At 39.5% G+C, this 24,720-nt stretch overlaps 1 protein-coding gene and 1 long non-coding RNA gene across 3 annotated transcripts; one reads left to right on the plus strand and one right to left on the minus strand.

Moving 5' to 3' along the window:
• Positions 1–230: 230 nt before the first annotated feature.
• LOC119001279 (uncharacterized) lies at positions 231–21,609 on the minus strand. The gene is made up of 3 exons (XR_005069534.1): positions 21,599–21,609; positions 5,146–5,151; positions 231–346 (listed from the first exon to the last, which is right to left on the minus strand). It is a non-coding gene; the product is annotated as an uncharacterized LOC119001279 (long non-coding RNA).
• On the plus strand, positions 2,399–19,358 carry FAM98A (family with sequence similarity 98 member A). Of its 2 annotated transcripts, none has more exons than XM_037066580.1 (8): positions 2,399–2,551; positions 5,966–6,114; positions 9,127–9,261; positions 12,837–13,021; positions 14,024–14,104; positions 14,630–14,746; positions 17,318–17,485; positions 17,574–19,358. In XM_037066580.1, exons 1-8 carry the CDS (start codon positions 2,499–2,501, stop codon positions 18,234–18,236), a joined length of 1,551 nt encoding a protein of 516 aa, XP_036922475.1. In that variant the 5' UTR covers positions 2,399–2,498; the 3' UTR covers positions 18,237–19,358. The 2 variants fall into 2 exon arrangements, with proteins under 2 accessions (XP_036922475.1, XP_036922476.1); XM_037066581.1 differs by lacking the exon at positions 2,399–2,551 and adding an exon at positions 3,275–3,383.
• Positions 21,610–24,720: the final 3,111 nt, after the last annotated feature.

Consider the following 24,720-nt stretch of genomic DNA (forward strand, 5'->3'; position numbering starts at 1 on the left):
TTAGCTGCGCAGAAGCTTTTTATTTTGATGAGATCCCATTTGTTTATTCTTTCCTTTATAGTCCTTGCTCTAGGGGACATATCAGTAAAAATGTTGCTGCGTGAAATATCTGAGATTTTCCTGCCAATGTTCTCCTCTAGGACTTTAATGGTGTCATGGCTTATATTTAAGTCTTTTATCCACCTTGAATTTATTTTGGTGTATGATGTAAGTTGGTGCTCGAGTTTCATTGCGACGGCCGGGTATGGGCCTGACGCTCCAGCACCATCCATTTTCAGGGCTAGTTGATTCGGCAGGTGAGTTGTTACACACTCCTTAGAGGATTCCGACTTCCATGGCCACCGTCCTGTAGAATTATTTTAAATAATACATGAGGTCTGTCTGGGAAAAGTCCAGCCATTGTTAATAGTGAGTAGACCAACAAATCTGCATCCAATTTTACATTAACTATTTGGATGATCTAGAAGACCGCATCTTTGGGCAACTGGTGATTGACAGCTTGAACACAACAACATATCCACCCATGCGTCACATCTCATGAAGAATTTTTTGGCAAAACATCAAATCACCCAAGTGACTCCCCACCCCCATTCAGATTTGGTGCCCTGTGACTTCTGGCTTTTTCTAAAGCTAAAATCACCTTTGAAAGGGATGGAATTTCAGACCATCAATGAGATTCAGGAAAATATGACCAGATAGCTGATGGTGATTTGGGAGAACTGTGTGAGGTACCAAGGTGTCTACTTTGAAGGGAACTGAGGTATCATTGTCCTAGGTACAATGTTCTTGTATCTTCTTCGATAAATGGCTCTATTTTTCATATTATATGCCTGGACAGCTTCTGGACTGACCTTGTATTTTTAAAAGCCCTTTGTGCTGGTTACCCTCCATTTAGTCTTAACAATTTGCATTAGAACAATAAATTTAGAGGCTCCATCTCTTTTTCACTGACTAACCCTGTGTTACAACCTATACGGAAACTGATTTTGCATTACTTTTTACTTAGCACCTTCAACAACCCTATAAGAGCAAATGATTATTCCATTTTTATTATAAGGTAATCATTGCCACACATTCAAGTTTAAACAAACTCAACTAGCTTGATCTTTCCATCCTTTCACATCCTGCTTATAAATTCTTACTTGAATAGTCAAACAGGAAGGAACACGGATTCAGACACATCTCAAAATCAAGTCCTTACTGGTGTTACCATTTTAACAGATCATTAAGCCCCTGAGCTCTAGTGTCCTCACCTGTACAATGAGAGTAGTACACAGCTTTATATCGACTGCATAAAATATCACCAAGGGAGCAATACCATGCCAAACACACACTAGCTGCATGATAAATGTTAACTTCTTCTCCCAATTCCAGATGATGCAAATTAAGGAACTCAAAATAAGGTACAGGAGGCAATAACCCATCAGACACAAATATGTTTGAGAACTACAAAACAAAATCTACTGGTACCAATGATAAAACTTTTTAATTAAATGCCTACATATTGCAACACTATACCAGTTCATGATTAAATATAATTGTCTAACTATGCCAGCACTTTGAAAACAATGCTTTCATTTTTCAGTAATTTCTAAGCTCATACCCAACCAATAACTGTCAAGAAATCATAACCAATTGTGAACTGAATGTTACACCCAGCCAAATAATGTCAAAAGCAATTGCATTACAGCAAAAGAGTTTATTCACTGTCTAAAATGCTAGAATTTAAATGTATTCGTTTCCCTTTTCACAAGGAGTGAAGTCCCCCCTCTGCCCTACCCTTTAAAATAAGATTCTTGGTCTGGAAAAGGGCTTAAAAAGTCAGAGAATGCAAAAGAGGGACTGCAACAACTTTCTCAACACGCCCACGGCAAAAGAAAGTTGACTACTCCCTAATCTTGAAATACACCTACTGCCGCCACAAGGAAATCAATACGCAATTATCGGCACTTGTCCCGTCTACCCCTCCGGAGCTTACGAATTTTCCCTTTCTCCGGGACCCAGAGCTAAGGCTAACACCCGCTAGCACGGTGCTAACAACCACTCCCACCACTCCCTGGAATCCAGAGACCGTTTCACAAGCAACACCCACCTAAATCAGAGACTCCCGCCCCCCACAACTCCTCCCTGGCTTTCCTTGCCCCACGATTCGCAATTGCGTAAAACGAAGTAAGTGAGACTGGAACGCGCCCCCACCCTTTCGGGGTCCCCACACCCAGCTGCCACGCAGCCAGTCCTTCAGCCCTTCTTTAGAAGGCTGGCTTCACTATTCAGTAATACGCATGTGCAAAACTGTGGCGCCCGGCAATCCCCCCAGCCCGCATGGGTGGGGCGTTAGGCGGGACCAAGTTTCGTGCGCACGCTCGGGACATGCGCAATGCGGCGGCTGAGGCGCCAGACGTCGATTTGGAAGTTCCGGGGAGGCAGCGCATGCGCTAGTGTACGCGTTGCCGGCGAAGAGGGGACCCAGACGACTCGGAAATTTGAATACCACTAGCATGGAGTGCGACCTCATGGAGACTGACATCTTGGAGTCTTTGGAAGATCTAGGGTAAGAGTACCAGGGCTCGCGTCTCCCAGTTCTCACACTGCCAGTCCCCCGGGAACACCTCGCGAGTCCCAGTTGGAGACAGCTGCCTCTCCACGCCGCACCCCCTGGCTTCTGGCTGTCGCCTCCCTAAGGCTCCGGGACCGTAATGCCACGTCCACTGTGTGCCCTGCCCGGTCGGGGCTCTCCAAATGGGACGCCCCTAGGCCTGCCCCGTGCCCCTTGAAGCCGAGTTACCCGCAGTGTTTGTCAGTCATGCGTGTCATTGTCTGGGCACTGGTTCTCGCCAACCCCCTCTCTGAGCTTCTCTCGTTGCTCCCCATCCTCCTGCCCTACCCCCTCACTCTAGAGGTTGCCAGAGTTGATTCACCGATTTCCTACTTGTCGTCCAAACTTTCTTCTCCTGTCTTTAGCCCCTACTCCTGCCCCACCCCACTTCTCGCAAAAAAAACGCCTTTGCCCAGTCATCTCAGCACGCACCCCGGCTTCCCAAAGCCACATGTCTGTGCGCTGCATTCGTTCCGCTAGCTAGCTGTCTTGTGTACCGAGCCTGTCACTACCTCCATGGGAAGCACTGGCAGTTTCTCTTGACTCTGACACCCCTTTGAGCCAATATTAGCCCTTACTTACCCGTAGGGTCGTCTTCACCCACCAAATTCATGTATGTTTGTTGTGTGTTTTGTCTCCCGCCCTGACAGTTAAGTAATCGTGATTCATGATATATACACGTTGGAAAGAAGGTTTCTTATCCAACCGGGATACCCAGAGCAGTGTGCTGTATTAAAACTTGAAAACTTAGAATTTCTTGTGCTAAAAGTGGTTCCAGAAACAAATGGTATGCTTAAGTATTTGCTTGTAGGTGCAGTGTCACATTTTTTTTACAGATTTAGCTAACTGTGTTTATAAAGAAACAGATCCTTTCTCAAAATCTTCCTTTTGAATAACATGGAATCATTTGAAGGAAACCTTCCTTCAAGAAAGGTCACTGTGAGGATTCCCAGAGTCTGCCCACTTAAGTACCTCGCTGTCCTGCTAGGAGTTTTTAGGAAATGCAGTGGCAGTGCCTATCACGTTTGTCAATGTGAATTACCCTTGCTCTTTTCTTTTTCTTTTAACTGGCTGTGAATATTCCAGACTTTAGGGGGCTTTTTAAAAAAAAATAGAGTATAAGTAAAAGTTGTTCAGGAAAATGGACTCTTGGTAGACATCTCAGAGGAAATCGCTTGCTCACACATGAAGCCATTCATTCAGTAAACATTTTTGAGGAATACTTGTTCTGTGGCACGTGGGGCTGAGCACTTATGGGTACTGGGTACAAAGTGAAGTGGAAGAGAAGTTCGCATTGTAAGAATATGCTGGAAGGAGGTATGTGGAGGATCCCTTTACTGCAAAAGGAAGCGAACTCTTGAAGCTTAGAAGTGACACTCAGGATTAGAGTAGAAAGAGCCACAGGATGAGAGGACAAAGTAGACCTTCTTTAAATGTACAGTAGTCATTCTGCATGGATAGAGGTCACCGAGAATTGGTGATGGATGTTGGTTCCTTCCCTTTATTGTTCTTTTACTGTCTTTTAACTGTATTTTTCTTCATAAAAGTAATTGTTACAGTAATAATTGTAATCAAATAATTGAGATGGTTGTAATGTAGACCATGGGGTTTTCTGAAAACTTTGCATTAATTTTAACCATAATGACTGATTTTAGTGGTATTCAACCATTAAAATTTAGCCTTAATTGAGTGTTATATAGTTTTGAAGGATTCACTGAGAAATATTAGAATTAAATGACGTTTATCTCTAATTTGGCACATGGTAGGAATTCGGTAACTACTTGTATAATAATAAAATAACAAAATCTGAATGTGTAACACGAGGAGAAGTTTCTAGGCCTCATCTCTTTATTCCAGTATCTAATACGTGGTTTTAAATCTAGATTCCAGAGTACATATAATCTCATTTTTTGTGTAACACTGTTTCCATTCCATTAAATGTATATACATGTAATTGTATTTTAAAAGGATCAAGTATTGTCATTCCTCTAAAATCTCTATACCATTAAACATCAAATTATATTAAGCATATTTAATATACTAATTTTAATAACAGGGTTTTTATAGTATTTTATTTAAAAGAAGATAAAATATCCCTGGCTGGTGTAGCTCAGTGGATTAAGCATGGGCCTGCAAACCAGAGGATGGCAGTTCGATTCCCAGTAAGGGCACATGCCTGAGTTGTAGGCCAGTTCCCAGCAGGGGACACAGAAGAGGTAAAAGAAGATAAAATAATCTGAAGAATATATATTTTAGAGCCCTGGCTGGTGTAGCTCAGTGGATTAAGCACAAGCCTGCAAACCAGAGGATCTCGGTTCGATTCCCAGTCAGGGCACATGCCTGGGTTGCAGGCTGGTTCCCTGCAGGCCAGTTCCCAGCAGGGGATGCATGAAAGGCAACCATATGTTGATATTACTCTCCCTCTCTCCTTACCCTCTAAAAGTAAATAAATAAATAAAATCTTTAAAAAAAGTATATATTTTAAAGTCACTTTGAGAATGACAAAATCTTTCATTCTAACTATATTCTAGATTGGAGTTTATTATTACTCCTGCCTTTTATGAATGTTTGAACATTTAGTAGTTTTTTTAGAATTACATTTGAATCACTTATGAAGGATTAGGGTACAGTTGTACCAGTTCACTCAAACATCAATTATTAAATTAAACTTGACATTCCCCTAGTACTACTAGGTATTGCTAGCCTTAACTGCCATTAAATACAGAGAAAGGGAATAAATGATTAATTGGAAAGTTTTTGCTTTTAAAGAAAGTTATTTAAACCTAACATGGTTGATTTCTGGAAAAATGTCTAGAAAAGATAACCTGAGTTTTATTTCCGAAATAGTAAACTATAGTATAATTAACTATCATTTATTAATCCTTTTTTAAAAAGATTTAATATATTTATTTTAAGAGGGGGAGGGAGGGAGAGAAACACCAATGTGTGGTTGCCTCTCATGTGCCCCCTACTGGGACGCCTGGCCTGCAGTCCAGATATGTGCCCTGACTGGGAATCCAACCTGCAACCCTTTGGTTCACAATCACTGAGCCATACCAGCCAGGGCTAATCTGGTTTTAATCCTCAACTCAGTTAAAGTAAGACAATAAATCTTTGTACACTAAGTGATTTCATAAGTGTATAGAAGTTGTATTATATATGATTCTGTTAAATAGTCATCTATATTTTGACCTCAGCTTAGTATAGTTCTAATTTTTATTTATACTTGCAAGTTTAGAAATTGATCATCATAACTTATTTTTATTAAGCTATTATTTAATTACAAGTAATGCAAAAATATATAGTGTCTGTAATATATCAGGTGTGATTTTATATTCTTCTGAAGTGTGATTTTTTTTAACTTTCCAGTTACAAGGGTTCATTGTTAGAAGATGGCGCTCTGTCTCAGGCAGTCGCTGCTGGAGCCAGTTCCCCTGAGTTTACCAAACTCTGCGCTTGGCTGGTGTCTGAGTTAAGAGCGCTTTGTAAACTGGAGGAAAATGTGCAAGCAACTAACAGTAAGTAAACATTCAGTTGTATGTGCAAAATATAAAAATAAAATTGAGGTATTGTCAGTTGAACATTATCAGTACTAAAGCTAAAATTTCAAGTTCTTTGTAAATATAAAAAAAATTGTAAAGCAGCCAAATACTTTGCCTCCATTGTTTTTAGAGAGGTGATTCTGAAGTTGAAAAACCAAAATATGGTCATGCGACTATTAAAAATTTGTGAAAGTTGGGAAAACCCTCTTACTGAGATTCAGAAAAATGGGGACAAATAGTAGTATATGAGGTCTGTCTAGAAAGTATCCAGCCATGTAATATGAAAAAGAGATGTTTTTTTGAAGAAAATACAAGAAACATTGTGCATAGGACAATGACGCCTTAGTCCCCTTCAAAATAGGCACCTTGGTACCTCACACAGTTTTCCCAGTCACCATCAACTGCCCTGTTGTATTTTTCTGAATCTCATCGACAGTCTGAAACCTCTTCCCATTCGAAGGTGATTTTAGTTTTAGGAAAAGCCAGAAGTTACATGGCACCAGATCTGGGCTGTAGGGGGGCCAAGTCAACTGGGTGATTTGATGTTTTGCCAAAAACTCTGCATGAGACGTGATGCATGAGTGGCATGTCATGATGAAGCTGCCAATCACCAGTTGCCCATAGCTGCAGCCTTCTGAATCATTCCAAATAGTTTAAGCTTAATGCAAAATTTGATGCAGATTTGTGGCTTTACTTGCTCAGTCATTTTGAACATGAGAGCCACACAGTACACATGTTCACTCAAAGGTGTCTCACACCCCCACTGATGAGTACAGTAAAATTGTCATTGTATACGCACATGCATTCCAGTCCACTCTCCTTGGCTGCAAGGTCACATTGATGTTGCACAAACTGTTCTCGTTTTATTAACAATGGCTAGACTCTTTCTGGAGAGACCTCATACATGAACTTTCCATTCTTTGTAAAACATGTCTTGTGATATCTTAAATTGGTAGCCAGCACTGGAAATTGGGATGTTTTTCTTTTTGGACTACCAGATTCCAGAAGCAAGTATAGCATGTAAAGTAAATGCATTGTACTATGTAGGAAGACAGAGAACACTATTAAATTTTCTGCATGAGAAGGTATCACTAGATATACCACAACTAGATCCAGTATCCTCAGATTTATGGCCTTGAGAGCTGTTTTATTTATTTTTTTTTAAAAGATTTATTTATTTATTTACCTTTTAGAGGGGAAGGAGAGAGGGAGAGAAACATCAATGTATGGTTGCCTTTTGTGTGTCCCCTGCTGGGAGTTAGCCTGCAAGGAACTGGCCTGCAACCCAGGCATGTGCCCTGACTGGGAATCGAACTGTGATCGTCTGGTTCGCAGGCCCGCGCTCAATCCACTGAGCTACGCCAGCCAGGGCTGAGAGCTGTTTTATATTTACTGATTTTGTTACTGTTTTAGCATTAGTTTGTTGGTTCTACAAAAGAGACAGGCCTGGAGCCTGACATTCTACCATCTGTTTCCCTCCTTCCATAGGTAACCCTGTAATAGGAGACAAAGAAAATGCCCACCCATTAACCCACCCTCATGGAGAACTATATACATAATCCCATTTTCTTTTCCACAGAATCCTATTGTGAAGAGCTCACTCTTGCATGTTTAGTATATTTAATATGTACATATTAGTTGCATCCAATTCTGATTTTTAAGGAGAATATAGTACAACGATAGCAGCAGCTTACATTTACTAGGCACTTGTTATGTTCTAAGTGCTTTACATAGGTTAACTTTTTTAACCCTCAGGACAATCCTATGAGGCAGGTTTTATTACTCTCATGCATTACACTAGGAAGCACAATGAGGTTAAATGCATTTGCCTGAGGTCACAAAACCAGTGAGTGATAAAGTCAGGATTCCCCTGCAGCGGTCACCTTTGGGAACCAGTGCTCTTGACATTGCCCCTTAACCCAGCATTTCAGAGACTGTAAGACCTGAGCCAGTACTTGTGCTAGATGCTAACTGTTTATAACCTGGAACCCCTTTGTTCCTACGAAAACGTTTTTATAAAAGCCAACACGCACCACAGGTAGAAGTGTAGCTGTCCTAGTTGAAGTTGAGAGGGAGCTCTCTCCTCATCCTCCCAGCTGCCTCCGAAGGAGTTCTGTGGAACTCGGGAGCTCACAGGACAGCTTCAGAACATTGGCAGTTCAGTCTGCCCGTTTTACTGAGAAGAAGGACTCGGGTCAAGTGACTCAGTTTCTTAGCTACCTCTTGCCTCTCTGTGATATTGAATAGCTAACCATCAAAATAGTGAAGAAGAAAGACCATCGTTTTTCCTTGGTTCACCTAGTAAACTTTGTTCTTTACACAGGATGGGAATACGGAACTCCAAGTCATGTTCACTGCCTTCAAATTCTGTCTGGGTATTGGAAACTAGAAATTTTGGCACAAATGAAACAGCTGGATATTAGTAGTAATAAAATGCTTCGCTCTGGTTCGTGGGGGAGGAAATCAGTTAGTGTGGTGGTACTTGGGGTGGTTTCATCCAGGAGCTGGACCCCTGGACGTGGGTGGATAGGTGGGAGTTGATGGAGAAGGAGGAGAGGGCAGCGAGCATATGCATTACAGGGAACTGCTTAAGTGAAGGTGCAGAAGTGGAAATTAGCCTGGCCTAGGTCAGCGGGGATGTTTCCCTGGCACAGATAGAGGGAATATTCGTGGAAGGAGTAGATAACCACCACAAACAATAATCTGCTGGAAAGGGCAAAGGAGAGAGGCCAGGAAGAATCTTTGAAGACGGAAACATTAGGTGAGGTAGAAATCAGAAAGCTATTAAAGATTCTCAAAGGAATAACCTAATGAAAGTATTAAAGAAAGAAAATTGTCACTGGGGTGAGAAAGGATGAGTTAGAAAAAGGAACTTGTGTTAGAAAAATCTTATTAAATATTTCGATTTGTGTGTATGTGTGTACACACACATATATGTGTGAATGGGAACAACATTTTTATTAATAAGATTATTTTAATTCTTAAAAGGCCCGAATGAAGCTGAAGAATTCCAGCTTGAGGTGAGTGGGCTACTAGGGGAGATGAACTGTCCATATCTTTCACTGACATCTGGGGATGTGACCAAGCGCCTTCTCGTTCAGAAGAACTGCCTCCTTTTGCTCAGTAAGTTCATGGCTACTAGAATATAGCTATTTTTTATTTGTGTTTTCCATGAGTACTAAACTAGTTGTTACCGTTTTGTTTCATGATGGATTTAATTCAGAATACTACTTATTTGAAAGAAAACTTGATTAAGTTTCCAGCTTAGAGGCTGTTGGTAGGTCTGTGCACCGGAAGCAGTGTTTTATAATTGCTCCTCTTCATCCTGCCGCTGGTGTTGCCCGGCTGTTGTGCTTCACTGAGGTGACCAGAGGCGGTGCTGGTGTGTTGTTCAGATGTGCCGTCATTAAACGTCAGCATTCTAGACTGGGCGCACAGTTTCATATAGACTGGTTTTAATGAAAGTATTTTGCCTGCTTGATGTTCCTTTCTGGTTGGGCAATTGTTTGGGGGTGTTGGTTTTGTTTGTAAATATAAAATTTTCTGCAATATGTTCCTATACTTACTGATCATTGTGGGAAATAATTTATTATAAAAAGTTCTTTCCTTCTATGTTTTTCTGTACTAACTACTATTTCTCTTTTCACCCTGAAAACCAGTAGGTAGACTTACAAATTTTGTTGCCTTAAATAAACTCTCCAATAAACTCAATCACTCGTCCTAACTCAGACTCTTTGTTGCATTCTGAGACACCTTTGGTTAAGCTTTGGTTAACTGAATAGTATCGTTCTTATTATGACAAACATAACTCAGGACTTTAAAAATACTTGTTTTTATAACCTTGCTACGGTTTCTAGAAAATACTACAACTCCTAATTGTGAAGGCTTAATTTAAAAAAAAAATGGGCTCATGGCCATTATACTTCGGCACTCGTTGTCCCAGAGCCGCTGTGTGGGTTTCCCCTTTGTGAGACGACGGTTCCTGGGCGGTGTGCCCGTGAGAGTAGACGCCGCTTTAGATGCCGACGTCACTGCACATGGTTCTTGTGCGTGCGTTCAGTGGCCTTCACATTGCGTAATCTCTGCAGCTGGCTCAGCCACAGTGTACTCAGTGGTTCTTCCGTGGTGGCACTGTTTACCTCTACCAATACCTGATATTTGGCACTTAGAATGTGTTATCTTACATAGGAAGACAACAGCTGTGTGGAAAGGTTATCAATAACCCTGAATAGCTAATTCTTCCAAAAAGCCTAGAGTTTCGCCATTTTCGCACTGATACTCATAAAACCACTTTGAATGTAAATATTTATAAAATACCTTTAACTTTTTCCTCTTTCTTAAGCAGGCGGCACAGAACAAGATTATTTTGGACTCAGGCAGTATTAATAGATTATTTTATTTTAATGTGCTCTTACCTCAAAAGCTCTTCAAGAATATCCAGCTATTAATATTTGCTCCTCAACTTAAATGACTAAGTCAATAAAAGGTTACTCTGCTCTGAGTTCTTCACGCATGCACACTACTCATTTCCCTACTCTTGATCTTTGCTTTTTGCTCTTTCTCCTTTTCTAAAATATTCCCCTTAGCTTGTGTCCTCTCTTTCACACTAATGTTTATGTACATGTGTTCATCCTCTTCTCACTCTGTATGAATATTTTTCATCCTTCAAGTATTGTCAGTCTTGATGTTATAATTTTACTTCTTCCAGCACCCTTACCTCACCAATTTGAATCTTTTAAGACATCATGGTTTGAGGGGGTGAGGGGGGAATGAACCAGCCTCAGTAGAATTGTTAGTAAAATAGAAAAGTCTTCAAATGAATGGCTGAAAAACTCTATTATCAGGTTGAGAACTGTTTTGGCTGTTCATTGGCCTTTCTCATTGTCAGAATGTTTCCTTAGGTAAAAATAAGGCAGACATCTAAGTTTCTACCAGATGAAGAACTGTTCCTCTTTTTATGCCTTTATTCTTTATTCCTCACTAGGTCGTCAGTAGAGGCGATCTTTTCTGTTTCTGTGTTTATGGCCAGTCTGTGTCTTTCCTAGTACTATGGCCACCTCAGCTACAGTTAATGCTTTCTGACGGTAAATGTGTTGGTGAAGTAATTTCTGTGAATACCTGAGCTAAGTTGTCCTAAGATTAGAGAAAAAGGTTATTAAAGCATATCATATGTGATTTTGTAGAACAAGGGTTGGCAGACTCTTAAAGGGCCAGATAACAAATATTTTCGGCCTCACGAGCTGCAAGATCTCCATCACAACCCCTGCTTCCACTGTGGTCCTTCATAAGCAGCCACGGACTGCATGGCAACAGGTGAATGTGGCAGCGTTCCAGCAAGACCTTGATTATAAAAACAGCGATTATTTCGTGACACTGGGGTTTTACCGGTTTGATCTTTGAACTCATACAGTTGTCTGTGTGGAACACACTGAGGTTTTATCAAACCCATATAGAATGACCTTCCCAGAAACTCAACTGTATTTACTGTTCTAGAACCGGCGTTGGCAGCTTTTCAGAGATGCTCTGCCAAAACGATGACCCCTGTGCTAATAGCACCACACCTTCGGTATTTCAGCTGATCGTCCTTTTGTAATTGTGAACTTAAGAGCCCAGAAAATGTCTTTTTTCCAAAATGTTGGTGTTGGTGGTATAGTGGTGGGCGTAGCTGCCTTTCAAAACTATCTAATATTATTTTAATATTTCTAATATGATTCTAATATTATCAGAAGGTGCTCCCTTTGTCACATACCTAAACTCCTGAGGTCCAAATGATTACAAATCACCTTTTATAAAAGTGTAAATGTCCTTGGGAAGGTGAAAGAAATAAGATTGAATATTTATATCTTCACCTTAATTACCTGAAGCAGATTGCATCCCTCATTATACCCGAGGAAATCAGCACATGGGAGATGATACCGACACAAAAGGACTCTGCCAAGAAATTATTTGGAAGTTTTGTTCTTTCACGGGAGGGGACAAGAATGAAGGAAGTAGGGGGAAGGGAGTACTGAGAAGAATACAGATGGAAGAGGTGGTTTGTGAACAGCCAGAGGGTGACATTAGGCTACTGAAGACATAAGAAAGGAACTTCCGGGAGTCTAGTGCCTTCCCCCTTCTCCTGTACGTTAAACTTTGGCTGCTGAAAAGTGTTGTTTCACACCAGTTCTAAACAGACTTCCTGAGTATTGAAAGGTAAGAGGGACAGATAGTTGTGTCACTGGTGCGTGTCAGTGGTAAGAAGGATGGATGGATGGATGGATGGATGGATGGATGGATGGATAGATAGATAGATAGATAACCAACCTTTTGAACTGTCACCCAAAATTTGCTACCTGCTACCTTTTGTAAATTGGTCAACAGATGCCAACCCCTGTTCTGTAGGTTCCTTAATAATGGAACATGAGAATCCAGATTTTTAGATGTGATCGGCCTTGATCTTTTGGTTTCAAAGAAGAATCGCTTATTTTTATATCAGCCTTTAAACATATATATATATTGGTTAAATACCTGAATTACAGAATTATAGAACCAGTTTATATGTTACATCATTTGAGGTGAAATGGCTTTCCTTTCTTGTTTCTGCTGTTCTTGCAGCTTTAAAACTTACGAATCACCAGGTCTATAGAGTTGTGACTCCAGACTTATGACTGTGAACTGTAGCTGTGTCTCATTTTGAAATCTTATTTTGTTTACTTCAGCATACCTCATCTCAGAACTAGAAGCTGCCAGAATGCTCTGTGTGAATACTCCTCCCAAAAAAGCTCAAGAAGGAGGCGGTAGTGAGGTCTTTCAAGAGTTGAAAGGCATATGTATTGCTCTAGGAATGTCCAAACCTCCAGCCAATATAACTATGTTCCAATTCTTCAGCGGGATTGAAAAAAAAGTAAGACCTTTAGTACCAGATTGTAGTGTATTAAAGGCATAGTCCTACATTTGTTTGAAATGAAGCAAGTTAATTTCTCTTAATGGGAACCTAATGTGCATATTATGAAGTTACTGTTACTAAATGAATTTTGGGTTTTAAATCCTAGATGCCTTAAAGAGAAATTAGTATTTTAGTGTTTTTTAACATGTTAGCCTGTTTCTTTTTCAAAAAGGAAACTTTACACTTTGATTTACAAACCGAAATAAGCTAGATATAATGTAAAAATAATTAAGTCCTTTAAAAATTATTTTACCATTGAAATTTAGTGCAATTAAGTTTTAAAGTCTTTGTCATTAAATGTTACCACCCTTCTCCCCATTGACTGGACAGAAAATGATGTTAATGTTCTTGGATTTTAATCCAGTCATTTCGTGTCTTACAAGTTTGAATTGGCGAACTAGATTTCTTGACTGCTAACATAATCTAGTATGTGAAAATAATTTGTGCCACACATTATCAATAATGAAGAAAGTTTTGTAATCACTCGATAGGTACAAGCAATTTAAATAAAAATTAATGAATAGATGAGAATGGTATTTGTTATAGCAGAGTTATTCTCTGTGCATATCTGGTGGACTCTAAGAATTGGTACGTTTACATTGTGGGGCAGATGGACACCATGATGCATAAACTGGCTGAACTCTACAGGGGAGCAGCGGTATATCCATCGTCCCTATTTTTCTGTGTGTTCATTCATCCATTCAGCAAATGCCCATTAAGTGCCTGCCGTTGTCAGGCACCGTTGTAGGCGCAGTGAAGGAATCATGCTTCCATAGGCACGTGAGGCGTGGGCAAGTGAGTGTCTTTATTGTGTGGGTCTGTACATCTCAAAACATCCTCCACCTTTGCCTCTGTCAGGAATCTTCTTTTGATGGCAAGATATGATGGGACTTGGGAAGATGAGGAGGATATGTGTTACTTTTAGATTTGTTTATTCATTCATTTATGTTTTTGTGTCAGTTAAAGGAAACATTAGCAAAAGTTCCACCTAATCATGTGGGAAAGCCTTTATTGAAGAAGTCAATGGGACCGGCCCACTGGGTGAGTAGAATCATCTGAAGTAAATGTGTAAGGAACTCCATCCTTCTGTCTTACGTTTATATCAACACAGTTGGTGCTTGGTGGACATCTTTAGAACCATTTCTGTGAACCTTAAGATTCATGCAACATAGTTTTGTTTGCATAAGGTTAGAAACACTTACCCCGTAATTTGTGGGTATTTCACACAGCTGATTAAACAGCAGTTCAGTATGATGCATGTTTCTAACTGCCAAATGGGTTCTCTTCAAGCCAAGACTTCATTGGGCTGAGCTTCCCACAGTGAATTACAGAAAAGCTAAATGAGACTTTTGTACTTGACATAATTGTATTATGTTTTGAGACACTATTTTGCATATTATTTCCTTAATTTGTTGTTACAACTTTATTATTATGTTTATTAAATAACAGTTTATTTTGTGCTAAGTGCTGGGATTTATTTATGAAAGAAACAGACACACTGTCTGCCCCTTTGGAACAGAGGTCAGGCAGATGTAAAGTCTAACTTTAAAAAAAAATTTGTTTCAGGAAAACATAGAAGCAATTAACCAAGCCATAGCCAATGAATATGAAGTTCGGAGAAAGCTGCTAATAAAACGTTTGGATGTCACTGTCCAGTCTTTCGGTTGGTCTGACCGTGCTAAGGTACGCATTAAATAATTTAAAAGGGCAGAGTATTTACAGACTCGATCCTGAAGCAGTTTTAGCACAGTTTAGATATAGTGGAGACTGTAAGTGAAATACATAATGAGTTTGCTAAGCAGCAATTCTTTTAGCTGTTCAGCAGCATTGAAAACATTTGTTTTTCAATTTTTTTAATGTTGTTCAACAAAACTATATGTTATGTTAGAGACCCTACTGGAAGTACCCATTTGTGAGAGAGATGGAGAGTGTATTTGAAAGTTACTAAAATAATAAAATTGTTAATTATTTTACTATACTGCAAATTAACAATTTAATTTGATTGTATTTAGGAAGACCAAATACTGTGGTCTATTTATAAAGAATTGGAGAATCTGATAAGACTTATATCAGCCTAAATAAGACAGGTGAAGGTCTTGGTCATTCAACAGGTATTTATTAAATATGTGTTATATGATCAGTAAGTGGGGCCTAATGGGCACATTTTATTAATTTGATTTTCTTAGGACCTGAAATGGAACCAAATCTCGAATTTATGTGGAGGTTGGTCCAGATGCTAGTGTGAGAGGTTCCCTTAATAGTGCATTTATTTTTGAAAGTAGATTTTTCTCTGAATTTTAGTGAATTGGCTCAGAAAACGTTTTTATCTAGCTCTCCAATAATCTTGCTGCTATGTTACTTTCACACAAATCTTTAAACCTCAGCAAAGTGCTATTTGACTACTACGTTGTTGGGGTAGATATTTATTGGATTACAACATTTTAGTGTTGGAAAAGGGTCTTAGACATCAGTCTTAAGGCCCCTCATTTTGCACCTAAAAACAATAGAGACCTAGACAAATGGGCAACTTTTCATATCTCACAGCTAGTCAGTAGTAGCAGGAGTAAATTATCCTCTTCTGTTATTGCTATTTAGCACAAGCAAGTCCTTTCTTAAATTTATCTTCAATAAAAACAATTATTTCACCCTTAGCTTAGCAGAGATAATTCAAAAACAATGACTTACAACTTCCCGCTAGAAAACACAAAGATGTGAGCAGTGCAGTTAGGTGTTGGCATGCCCGCAGTGCGCTCTACAGCTGGCGCCCCGGCTCCATGCCGCACTCACCCCCTCGCTTCTGTCGTCTTTAAAGTGTCCTGTTTGATCTAGATGGTGTTTAAGGTGCCTTTGACTATAATAACAGTCATTGTATGAAACATAAATATTTTGAGGATAAGGAAGGAATGTATATTAAACGTGCACAAACCTGTTTTATCACGTAATGGAATTTATGTATTGATGTCACACTTTGAAACTTTGTTTTAAATTAATTTATAGAAATTGCTTTCATATGCACAGAGTGACCTTTTATATTACATATGAAATTTATGCACTTAATATCTCAGTTTGAAATTTCATTTTAAATCAGTTTTATTTGAAACATATATGAAACCATTTTCTCAAAGGTGTTTGTTTTCGATCAACAAACATTAAGCACTTATTTACATACAGTAGTGACTCTAAGAAAAATAAATATAAGACATATTCAGGAAACATTCCCCGAACTATGGGATGACAATATTTTTATTCCTTTCATTATTAAAGAAATTAAAAAAATAATAAAAAGTCACAGATCATCCCATTGTCTTAACCACAATAGCTGTTTTCATATTTCGTGTTGTCTGTCTTTCTTTATGGATATCTGAAATCATAGCAAACATGCCATTTTACGTTCAGTTTTATCATGTAATGTAATCTGAACATTGACCATCAATGTTTGAGTACCTGCATGTAACCAAAAGACTTAACAAACATTTTTGTTCTTGTGCTGATTGCAGTGTGTTGTGATAACTGTTACTTCCAAAATTGAGTAGATAGCTGATTGTTGCTGTTTCCCAAAATTTAGGTTACTCTAATTTGCATATATTGATTTCCATCTGGAATAATTGCTTTATATTTGTTTGAACTTATATTCTCTTGTGTGACCTATATATTTTTCGTTTCTCTATCTTTTGTGGTCTTGTGTTTGAAATAGATTTGAATGACTTGCCCGTGTTTTCTAATTCCCCAGTGATTTGTCTTTCTCATTAGAGGTAACAACCTAAATCATTAACTTCTAAATAGTTAAGGTAGGCCCTTTGTTCTTATTTTTAAATATAATAGAAGAAAGTATTAAATGGGGGATCACTTAAAAGAAATGTACCAGGTTTTCATATTAACAACCTAATTAGTGTAATTAGTCATGGCTCACATTCTTGATCTCATAGTAGGCAAAGAAAAGAAAATGAAAAAGCAAGTGATCTGAGGCAGTGGGTGACCTTTTTACCTTTTTTAGGAGCCCCGCAGTCCAGGGTGGCCCCCCACCCCCCACTGGGATCCTTTTCCCTTTTGCGTTCAGAAAACACAGTCATTTCTTGCTGTACTATAATACAATTCTTGACTATGTAGGAGCAGTGGTGAGTATATAACTTTTTCCCTCCCATCTAGAGCCTAGTAAATATTATCAGACATTTTGGAAATCTTTTAACTTATTTAATATAAATGTTCCTATGTCATTTTGAAAATTGACTGTCTTTGAACACCTTCTTTCAACAGAGTCAGACAGAGAAATTAGCGAAAGTTTACCAGCCGAAACGTTCAGTCTTATCTCCTAAAAGTACTATTTCTGTTGCCCATCTCTTGGCTGCAAGACAAGACTTGTCAAAGATTTTAAGGACCAGCAGTGGCTCTATAAGAGAAAAAACTGCCTGCGCCATCAATAAGGTGATCAGAGTACCTTTAGTTTTTTTTCAATTATATTTCTTTGTATTTACAAAATAAAGTAGCTTAAAATGTCTTTCTTATCCCGTAGGTACTGATGGGCAGGGTGCCCGACAGGGGCGGCAGACCCAATGAAATTGAGCCTCCACCCCCAGAGATGCCGCCCTGGCAGAAGAGGCAAGACGGCCCCCAGCAGCAAGCAGGGGGCCGGGGAGGAGGGAGAGGTGGTTATGAACATTCCTCATACGCAGGACGAGGAGGTCATGAACCAGGAGGAGGGAGAGGTGGACGTGGTGGCTATGACCACGGCGGCCGAGGGGGCGGAAGAGGAAATAAGCATCAAGGAGGCTGGACAGATGGAGGCAGTGGAGGAGGAGGTGGCTACCAAGATGGTGGTTACCGAGATTCGGGCTTCCAGCCAGGCGGCTATCACGGTGGCCACAGTGGTGGCTATCAGGGCAGTGGTTACAGTGGCTTCCAAACATCCACTTACACAGGAAGTGGCTACCAGGGCGGTGGATACCAGCAGGACAATAGGTACCAGGATGGTGGGCACCACGGTGATCGAGGCAGTGGTCGCGGGGGGAGAGGGGGTCGAGGAGGCCGAGGCGGACGCGGAGGCCAGGGAGGAGGCTGGGGAGGGAGGGGCGGCCAGAACTACCACCAGGGGGGGCAGTTTGAACAGCACTTCCAGCAGGGGGGTTACCAGTATAACCACTCCGGGTTCGGACAGGGAAGACATTATACTAGTTGAGGCTGCGGAACCTTACATTTTGCTAGAGCTCAAGTAATAGAAACTCTGTTTCAGAACCCGGAGTCCAGTGTGGATTTTGAATGTGAGACCACAGGTGGCAAGCCGCTTCCTGCCTGGCACAAGCATTTGTAGGTCTTCATTCAATTCTGTTGGTTTTTTTTAAGTGGATTTACATAATGCTGTTTATTTGAGAAACATACAACATCTCTCCTTTGTATGAAGAATTTTTTAAAGGTAATTAAAATTGCCTTTAATTGACCAGTAGACTAATTGCACAGTCAGAACACACATACTTTTTTGAAGAAATTACTTGAATAAGTAGTTTTCATGTTTTCAATATACAATTTTGAAAATGAGGATTCTCCTAGATTTTTTTAACTTTACAACTAGGCAGTCTTCCTCATATTAACAACCCATTTATATGTGTTTTCCTTACACTATTCTGATGTCTATTTTTCAAGCACAGTTTCTGCCCTGGTTGGCTCTTTATTTGGAGAGGTTCTGCCACATTTGCTTCATGATAGAACTTCCAGGTCAGTTCCTATTAAGTGAGCTCTTCTGCAGATAGCACATTCGGTAGCCTTATCCTTTTGATGGAATATTATACCACAAGCTAAACTCTGAAAACCTTAAACATGGCCAACATCCATCAAGATAATAAAAGCAAACTAAGTTGTGAATTTAGTATATATATATGTAGGCATTTAGTTGAGTATAGCAATTCAAACTGACCTGCATTCATTCAAAACAAGTTCCTCCTTCAACCTTACTTTTACTTGAAATCTGCTAGGAAAAAAACAGCAAACTTAAATTTGTTTTATGCACGAGTTAATACCACTGGCTCAGCAAATACAAGTTAGTTTGCTTTGAGCGAGACACTTTTTGTAACAGAAGAAATGCACTACAGAGAAAGAGGACAGATTTTTGCTTAGTGCAGGAGGCCCTTTATTATTGCTGCAGAAAACAAAAGCCTGGCTGAGTTGATGTTTTACATTCTTTACTGAAATTGACATGATACTTCTTGCTGGGTTTTTGTACACTTACATTGTCAAGCTGTGAAAGAAAATGGCTGCAGGTGTGCTTTGTGTGAACGGTGAGCAATAAAATAATCTGTACGCTCTCTCTGGTTTGAGTTTTGTTTTAGCTACTTTTCAAATGGAATTATTTTGGATACTTGCTTCAAGGTTGTCAGCTAAGTCCTGTGTCCCCTACACACACACACACACCCGCAAGGTTCTTGAGTGTTCCCTTAAAACATAATTTGTAATGAAAGATCACTTTTACTCTAGAACCTGAATGAACTGAAAAAAGAACTGTTTCCAAATTTACCTTTTTACTATGTTATAGCTAGAAAATTTCACTACTCATGTGTGGCCACTGGGTGTAGCTGTTGCTACACAATGTATTTGGCAAAGGTAAATTATGGCCCATCTTTCAAGGATTTTGTTTTTTTATGCTCTCCATTCTTCCAAAGAATGGGGGGCATTTTTTTAAAAAATGAATGGCTTTGAAATATATGTTTGTAAAAGGAGAAAAGGTACTTTCCTACTAAATAGGGCTTTTTTTTTAAGGGAAGAATCATCCTGTCATAGCATTAAAAATGCCGGCATTTGCTGTTAAGATGAGCACATTATTTTGGTAGCTGAAACCATTTATGAAAGCCTCCCTTGATCATTTTGTTAATTTTATATGTTCGTTAGATTTTTTGGCTAGCATTTACCATTCTAAAATGTTCCAACATGAAGGCAATTTGAAATACTTTCATCAAATCATGAAAGGTGTTGCCCCGACTGGTGTGGATTAGCAGATTGGGCATCAGTCTACAAAGCTAAAGGCCCTCACTTTGATTCCCAGTTGCGGCACAGGCCTGGGTTGCAGGCCAGGTCTCAGATTGGGTGAGTGTGAGAGGCAACTGGTCGATGTTTCTCTCACACATCCATGTTCATTTCCCTCCCTCCCTTTCCCTGTCTCTAAAAGTAAGTTAGTAAGATCTTTTAAAAAAATTACTAACCTGAAAAATAATTAAATTTAAAAAATTATTAAAGACTTGAAGTTCTTCAAAGTTTTAAGCTTTGGTTTTTTATGCTGTTACAAATTTTGGTGTGTATAGGAGTTTCTTAAGAAAATTTCAAGGTTTCGTATCTTAAAATATCACATTTACCTTAGCACTTGTTTTAATTTGTTCTATAGCCTCCAGCTCTGCAGTATTCCTAATGACTGTTTGATTCTTTTGACAAATAACTTTTACTTATTTTTATGGTTAACAGATCGCTGTTCAAATATGAGCACATAAGAAAGTAAATGATACATCTCTCCATGATGATTCTAAAATTCGTATCTTCATTTTCTGTCTTAAACTAGAAATTTTTCACATAATGAAACCGTACAAGAGTTATGTGTTACTTTCTCTGTGAGGCACACACCATTCTCCAGAAATAGTGTATTTCAAACTACTAGTTTTGTCCCATTAAAATAATAGTCGTTACATTGTTAAAATAGAGCATGTCCGTTGATCTTACACACATTCTTAACCTTAACTTGTAGTAAATTGCGATTTTACTGGCATAGGGTATGTGGGAAGTCCTTGGAGAAACAGGAGAAACAAAGTTTTTAGGAGGAAGTTTTCGATCTGAAATACCGTTTCTTAATGCAGACAGACTGAGACACACAGCGCCTTTTGTTCGTGCTCTGTTTCCTCCCTCTACCAGGAACCGGAACAGGATGTCAACACTGAAAATTGTTAAGGATATGCCGCTGCCGTTTTGTTTCTTGCCCCAGATCCAAGACCCGAGCCCCAGGGTCCAGCTGTGCAGGCAGAGTTAAATAAATCCCTGCTCGTGGGAAGCATTCGAACTCGTTTCTGTGTGTACTTAACTTTTCCCACTGCCCATTCACTTATATTATTATACTTGGGTGTTTTTATAGGTCGTGCCCATTCTGTCTTTTTTAGATACTTTACCTAATCCTTTGAAAATATATTTTGAATGTGTATATATAATCATTGCCCTCTTAAATAATTTGGACGGTAATTTATTGAGTGGTGTTTTTAACAGAGAAAGCCTTTTATTTAGGTTTATATTCATAAATAGAAGAATATTCATCATAAAACATTAAAACTGTTTTTCGTGCTTTTTCTTGCCTCGTTCTTCACTAATACGATTCTAAATCACTAGGAATGAGCATTGTGTTATTCAGCGCTACACTTGCACATTTGTGTACATTAACGTGTTCCGAGGGTTCAGGTCACTGATTGAAGTAGGTATGCATGTCTGAACTCACTCATTCACCGCAACAGCCCAAAATATCCTGATTACTCACACATACAAAACTTAGGATGGACAGTCTGTTATGTATCCTTTTACTGTTTAATTCTAGGGTTTTTTCTTTTCTTTAATATGTTTTCTTGATTATACTATTACAGTTGTCCCAAACTTTTTCTCCCCTTTATTTCCCTCCACCCTGCACCCCCTCCCACCAGCATTCCTTTACTTTAGTTCATGTCCATGGGTCTTACGTGTAAGTTCTTTGGCTTCACCATTTCCCATATTATTCTTAACCTCCCCGTCCCCTCCCTGCTGATAACCCTCCACGTGATCTCCATTTCTGTGATTCTGTTCCTGTTCTGGTTGTTTCCTTAGTTTGTTTTTGTTTTGAAGTTCAGTTTTTGATAGTTGTGAATGCATTGTCATTTACTGCTTGGATTTTTGATAATCTTTTTCTTAGATAAATCCCTTTAACATTTCATATAATAAGTGAACTCCTTTAACTTGACTGCATCTGGGAAGTATTTTATCTTCCCTTTCATTCTAAAGGATAGCTTTGCTGGATAGAGTCATTTTGGATGTAAGTCCTTGCCTTTCGTGACTTTGAATACTTCTTTTCAGCCTCCTCTTGCCTGCAAAGTTTCTTTTCAGAAATCAGCTGACAGCCTTATGGGAACTCCTTTGGAGATAACTGTCTCCTCTTCTCTTGCTGCTTGTGAGATTCTCTCCTGATCCTTAATCTTGGGTAACGTAATTATGATGTGCCTTGGTATGTGCTTCCTTGGGTCCAACTTTTTGGGGACCCTATGGGCCTTCTGGTCTTCCCGGCAGTCGATTGCCTTTGCCAGATTGTGGAAGTTCTCCTTCATTATTTCTTCAAATAAATTGTCCATTTCTTGCTCTTCCTCTGCTCCTTCTGGTACCCCTATGATTTGGATGTTGGAACATTTAAAGTTGTCCCGGAGGTTCCTAAGCCGCCTGATTTTTTGAACTCCTGTTTCTTGTTTCTTCATTCTGTTCTGGTTGAATATTTCCTCCTTCTGATACAAAGTATTGATCTGAGTTCTGGCCTCCTTCCCTCCACTGTGGGTTCCCTATATATTTTGCTTTATTTTACTGCATGGCTTTCACTTCTTTCTCTGTTTTGCAACCATATGCAACCATTTCTGTGAGAATCCTGATTACCAGTGTTTTGAACTCCGCATCTGATAAGTTGGCTATCTCTTCATTGCTTAGTTCTATTTTTGGAGCTTTGATCTGTTCTTCCATTTGGGCCATATTTTGTCTTGGCATGCCTGTTACATATAAGGGGCAGGGCCTTAGGTATTTGCCAGGGTCAGGCAACCCACATCACTGCGTTCATTGCGGCACAGTCCGGACAAATGTTTTGCTTTAACTCCTTGGTTGTCAGATGTCCATACAGTTCGATTTCCTGGCAGTTCTGCTTATTATTTTTTGTTTTTAAATTTGTTGTCCTTTCGGTTGTGTGAGGAGGCAAAATCTATCTACCTATGCCTCCATCTTGGCCACAAGTCTGAATCTAATTCTAGGGTTTTTTCTAATATGAGAATCTTTCATTGTACTTAGTTGGCAAGATTATGTGGGTAAAAGTTGGGCCCTGGCTGGTTGCTTAATAGGAATATCATCCTGTACTCAGAAAGGTGGGTTCAATTCCTGGTCAGGGTGTGTGCGGGGGTGGATGGTACTGATCAATTTTTTTTTTCTGTAAAGTCTATTAAGACATCCCTGGATGAGGATTTTTTACAAGGTTTCATAAATACAACTGTTGACATGAGAACTTCCATAGTAAATCATTCATTGCCCTCTACATGTAAACGAAGAAGTCGAGGTAGAAGTAGAAAATGTAATATGTTCCATAGAAATTGGAGGGAAAGTCTTGAACAAAACAGTATTTCAATGACCAGTATTTGTTAAGTTATGTTACACTTTTTTTAAGAAGAAGAAAACCCTGCAGTTCAGTTCAATAAACACGAGTGCCTTTGACATTTTTTTCCAGGCACTGGCAGAGCCAGAAACAGGTCATTGTAGCATAATGTGATTAAGTGAGGAAGAAGAAATAGCCGGAGTATGAGGATGGCACAGTGTTCAGTATTACTTAAAACAATAAGCACTTACTATTCTCATGGCTTCTGTGGGTTGAATAAATAAACAAATTCATTTCTTGGAGAAACCGTTTTGGTAAGTTCAGTAAGTGGTTGGTTACTTGGGGTTTTTTTTTTTCTGATAAAGGTCTGACATTTGTTTAATGTTTTTTTCCTCTAATATGGCCTGGATTTTTGTTTTGTCTTAACTCTAATTTTGAACTTTTATCCAAAATTTGTGGGAAGCTCCTTTAGGAAAGGAGCCAGGGCGGTGTCTAGGGCAGATGAAATTAATCTTATACCCTAACCCTTACATGTTGGCAGGATTCACAACTGTAGGGTTTTTCCCCCTCATCAAAAAGACTCTGGCGTTCTATCCTAGAGTAACAGATCACTTACAGATATTCCCTGTCTGTGTGTTCTGACTCTTCTGCTTCTCAGAACCAAACCAGGGCCAGGAAGGAAGAGCTGCTGCCGCCAGCTGGGGTCTTCATTCCTTCTGTTGTAAATAGAGGACTGGGGTTAGGCACCTCAGAGTGTGCCCCTCCGCTCTGAGAAGGGGAATTGTGGCCGCCCCGTGGTTTCTGTCTGCTGTGTTGCAGCCGGCGCATCTCTCTCCACTGCAGCAGCTTCTCTGTGTGTCCTCCCACAAGCCTCCCCGAGCAATCTCAGGTCCTCCGGGCCGTTTTCCCTGTCGGGCCCAGGGCTTCAGAGCCCCCTGGGTTCTCTGCAGATGGAATTGTTTTGTCTTTATTCTCCTTTTTGCTCTGTAAATGATTTCCGGTCATTTACAAGAAATACCAAGAAAAAAAAGTGATGATTTCTTTGTCCCCACTTTCAGCTACAAAACCTTAAGAAGAGTTTTTAAAATAATCTGTGTATCCTTTACCTACATTCAGAACTGGACATCTTGCCACATATGCTTTCTCTCTCTATGCAAAAACTGTCTTTTAACAACCATGTGAAAGTACAGATACTGATACTTCATCCATAACTGCACCAGCAAGCATCTCCTAAAAGTACACTCTCCTGGATAGCCAATAAATCACTGTCAGTGGAAGTGAATTACCATTCAATACCTCATTTAATACATAGTCCATATTTAGATTCCCCCAGTTC

The sequence above is a fragment of the Sturnira hondurensis genome, unplaced genomic scaffold, assembly GCF_014824575.4.
Source record: "Sturnira hondurensis isolate 20B ecotype Veracruz unplaced genomic scaffold, ASM1482457v3 Scaffold0016663, whole genome shotgun sequence".
Lineage (NCBI taxonomy): Eukaryota > Metazoa > Chordata > Mammalia > Chiroptera > Phyllostomidae > Sturnira > Sturnira hondurensis.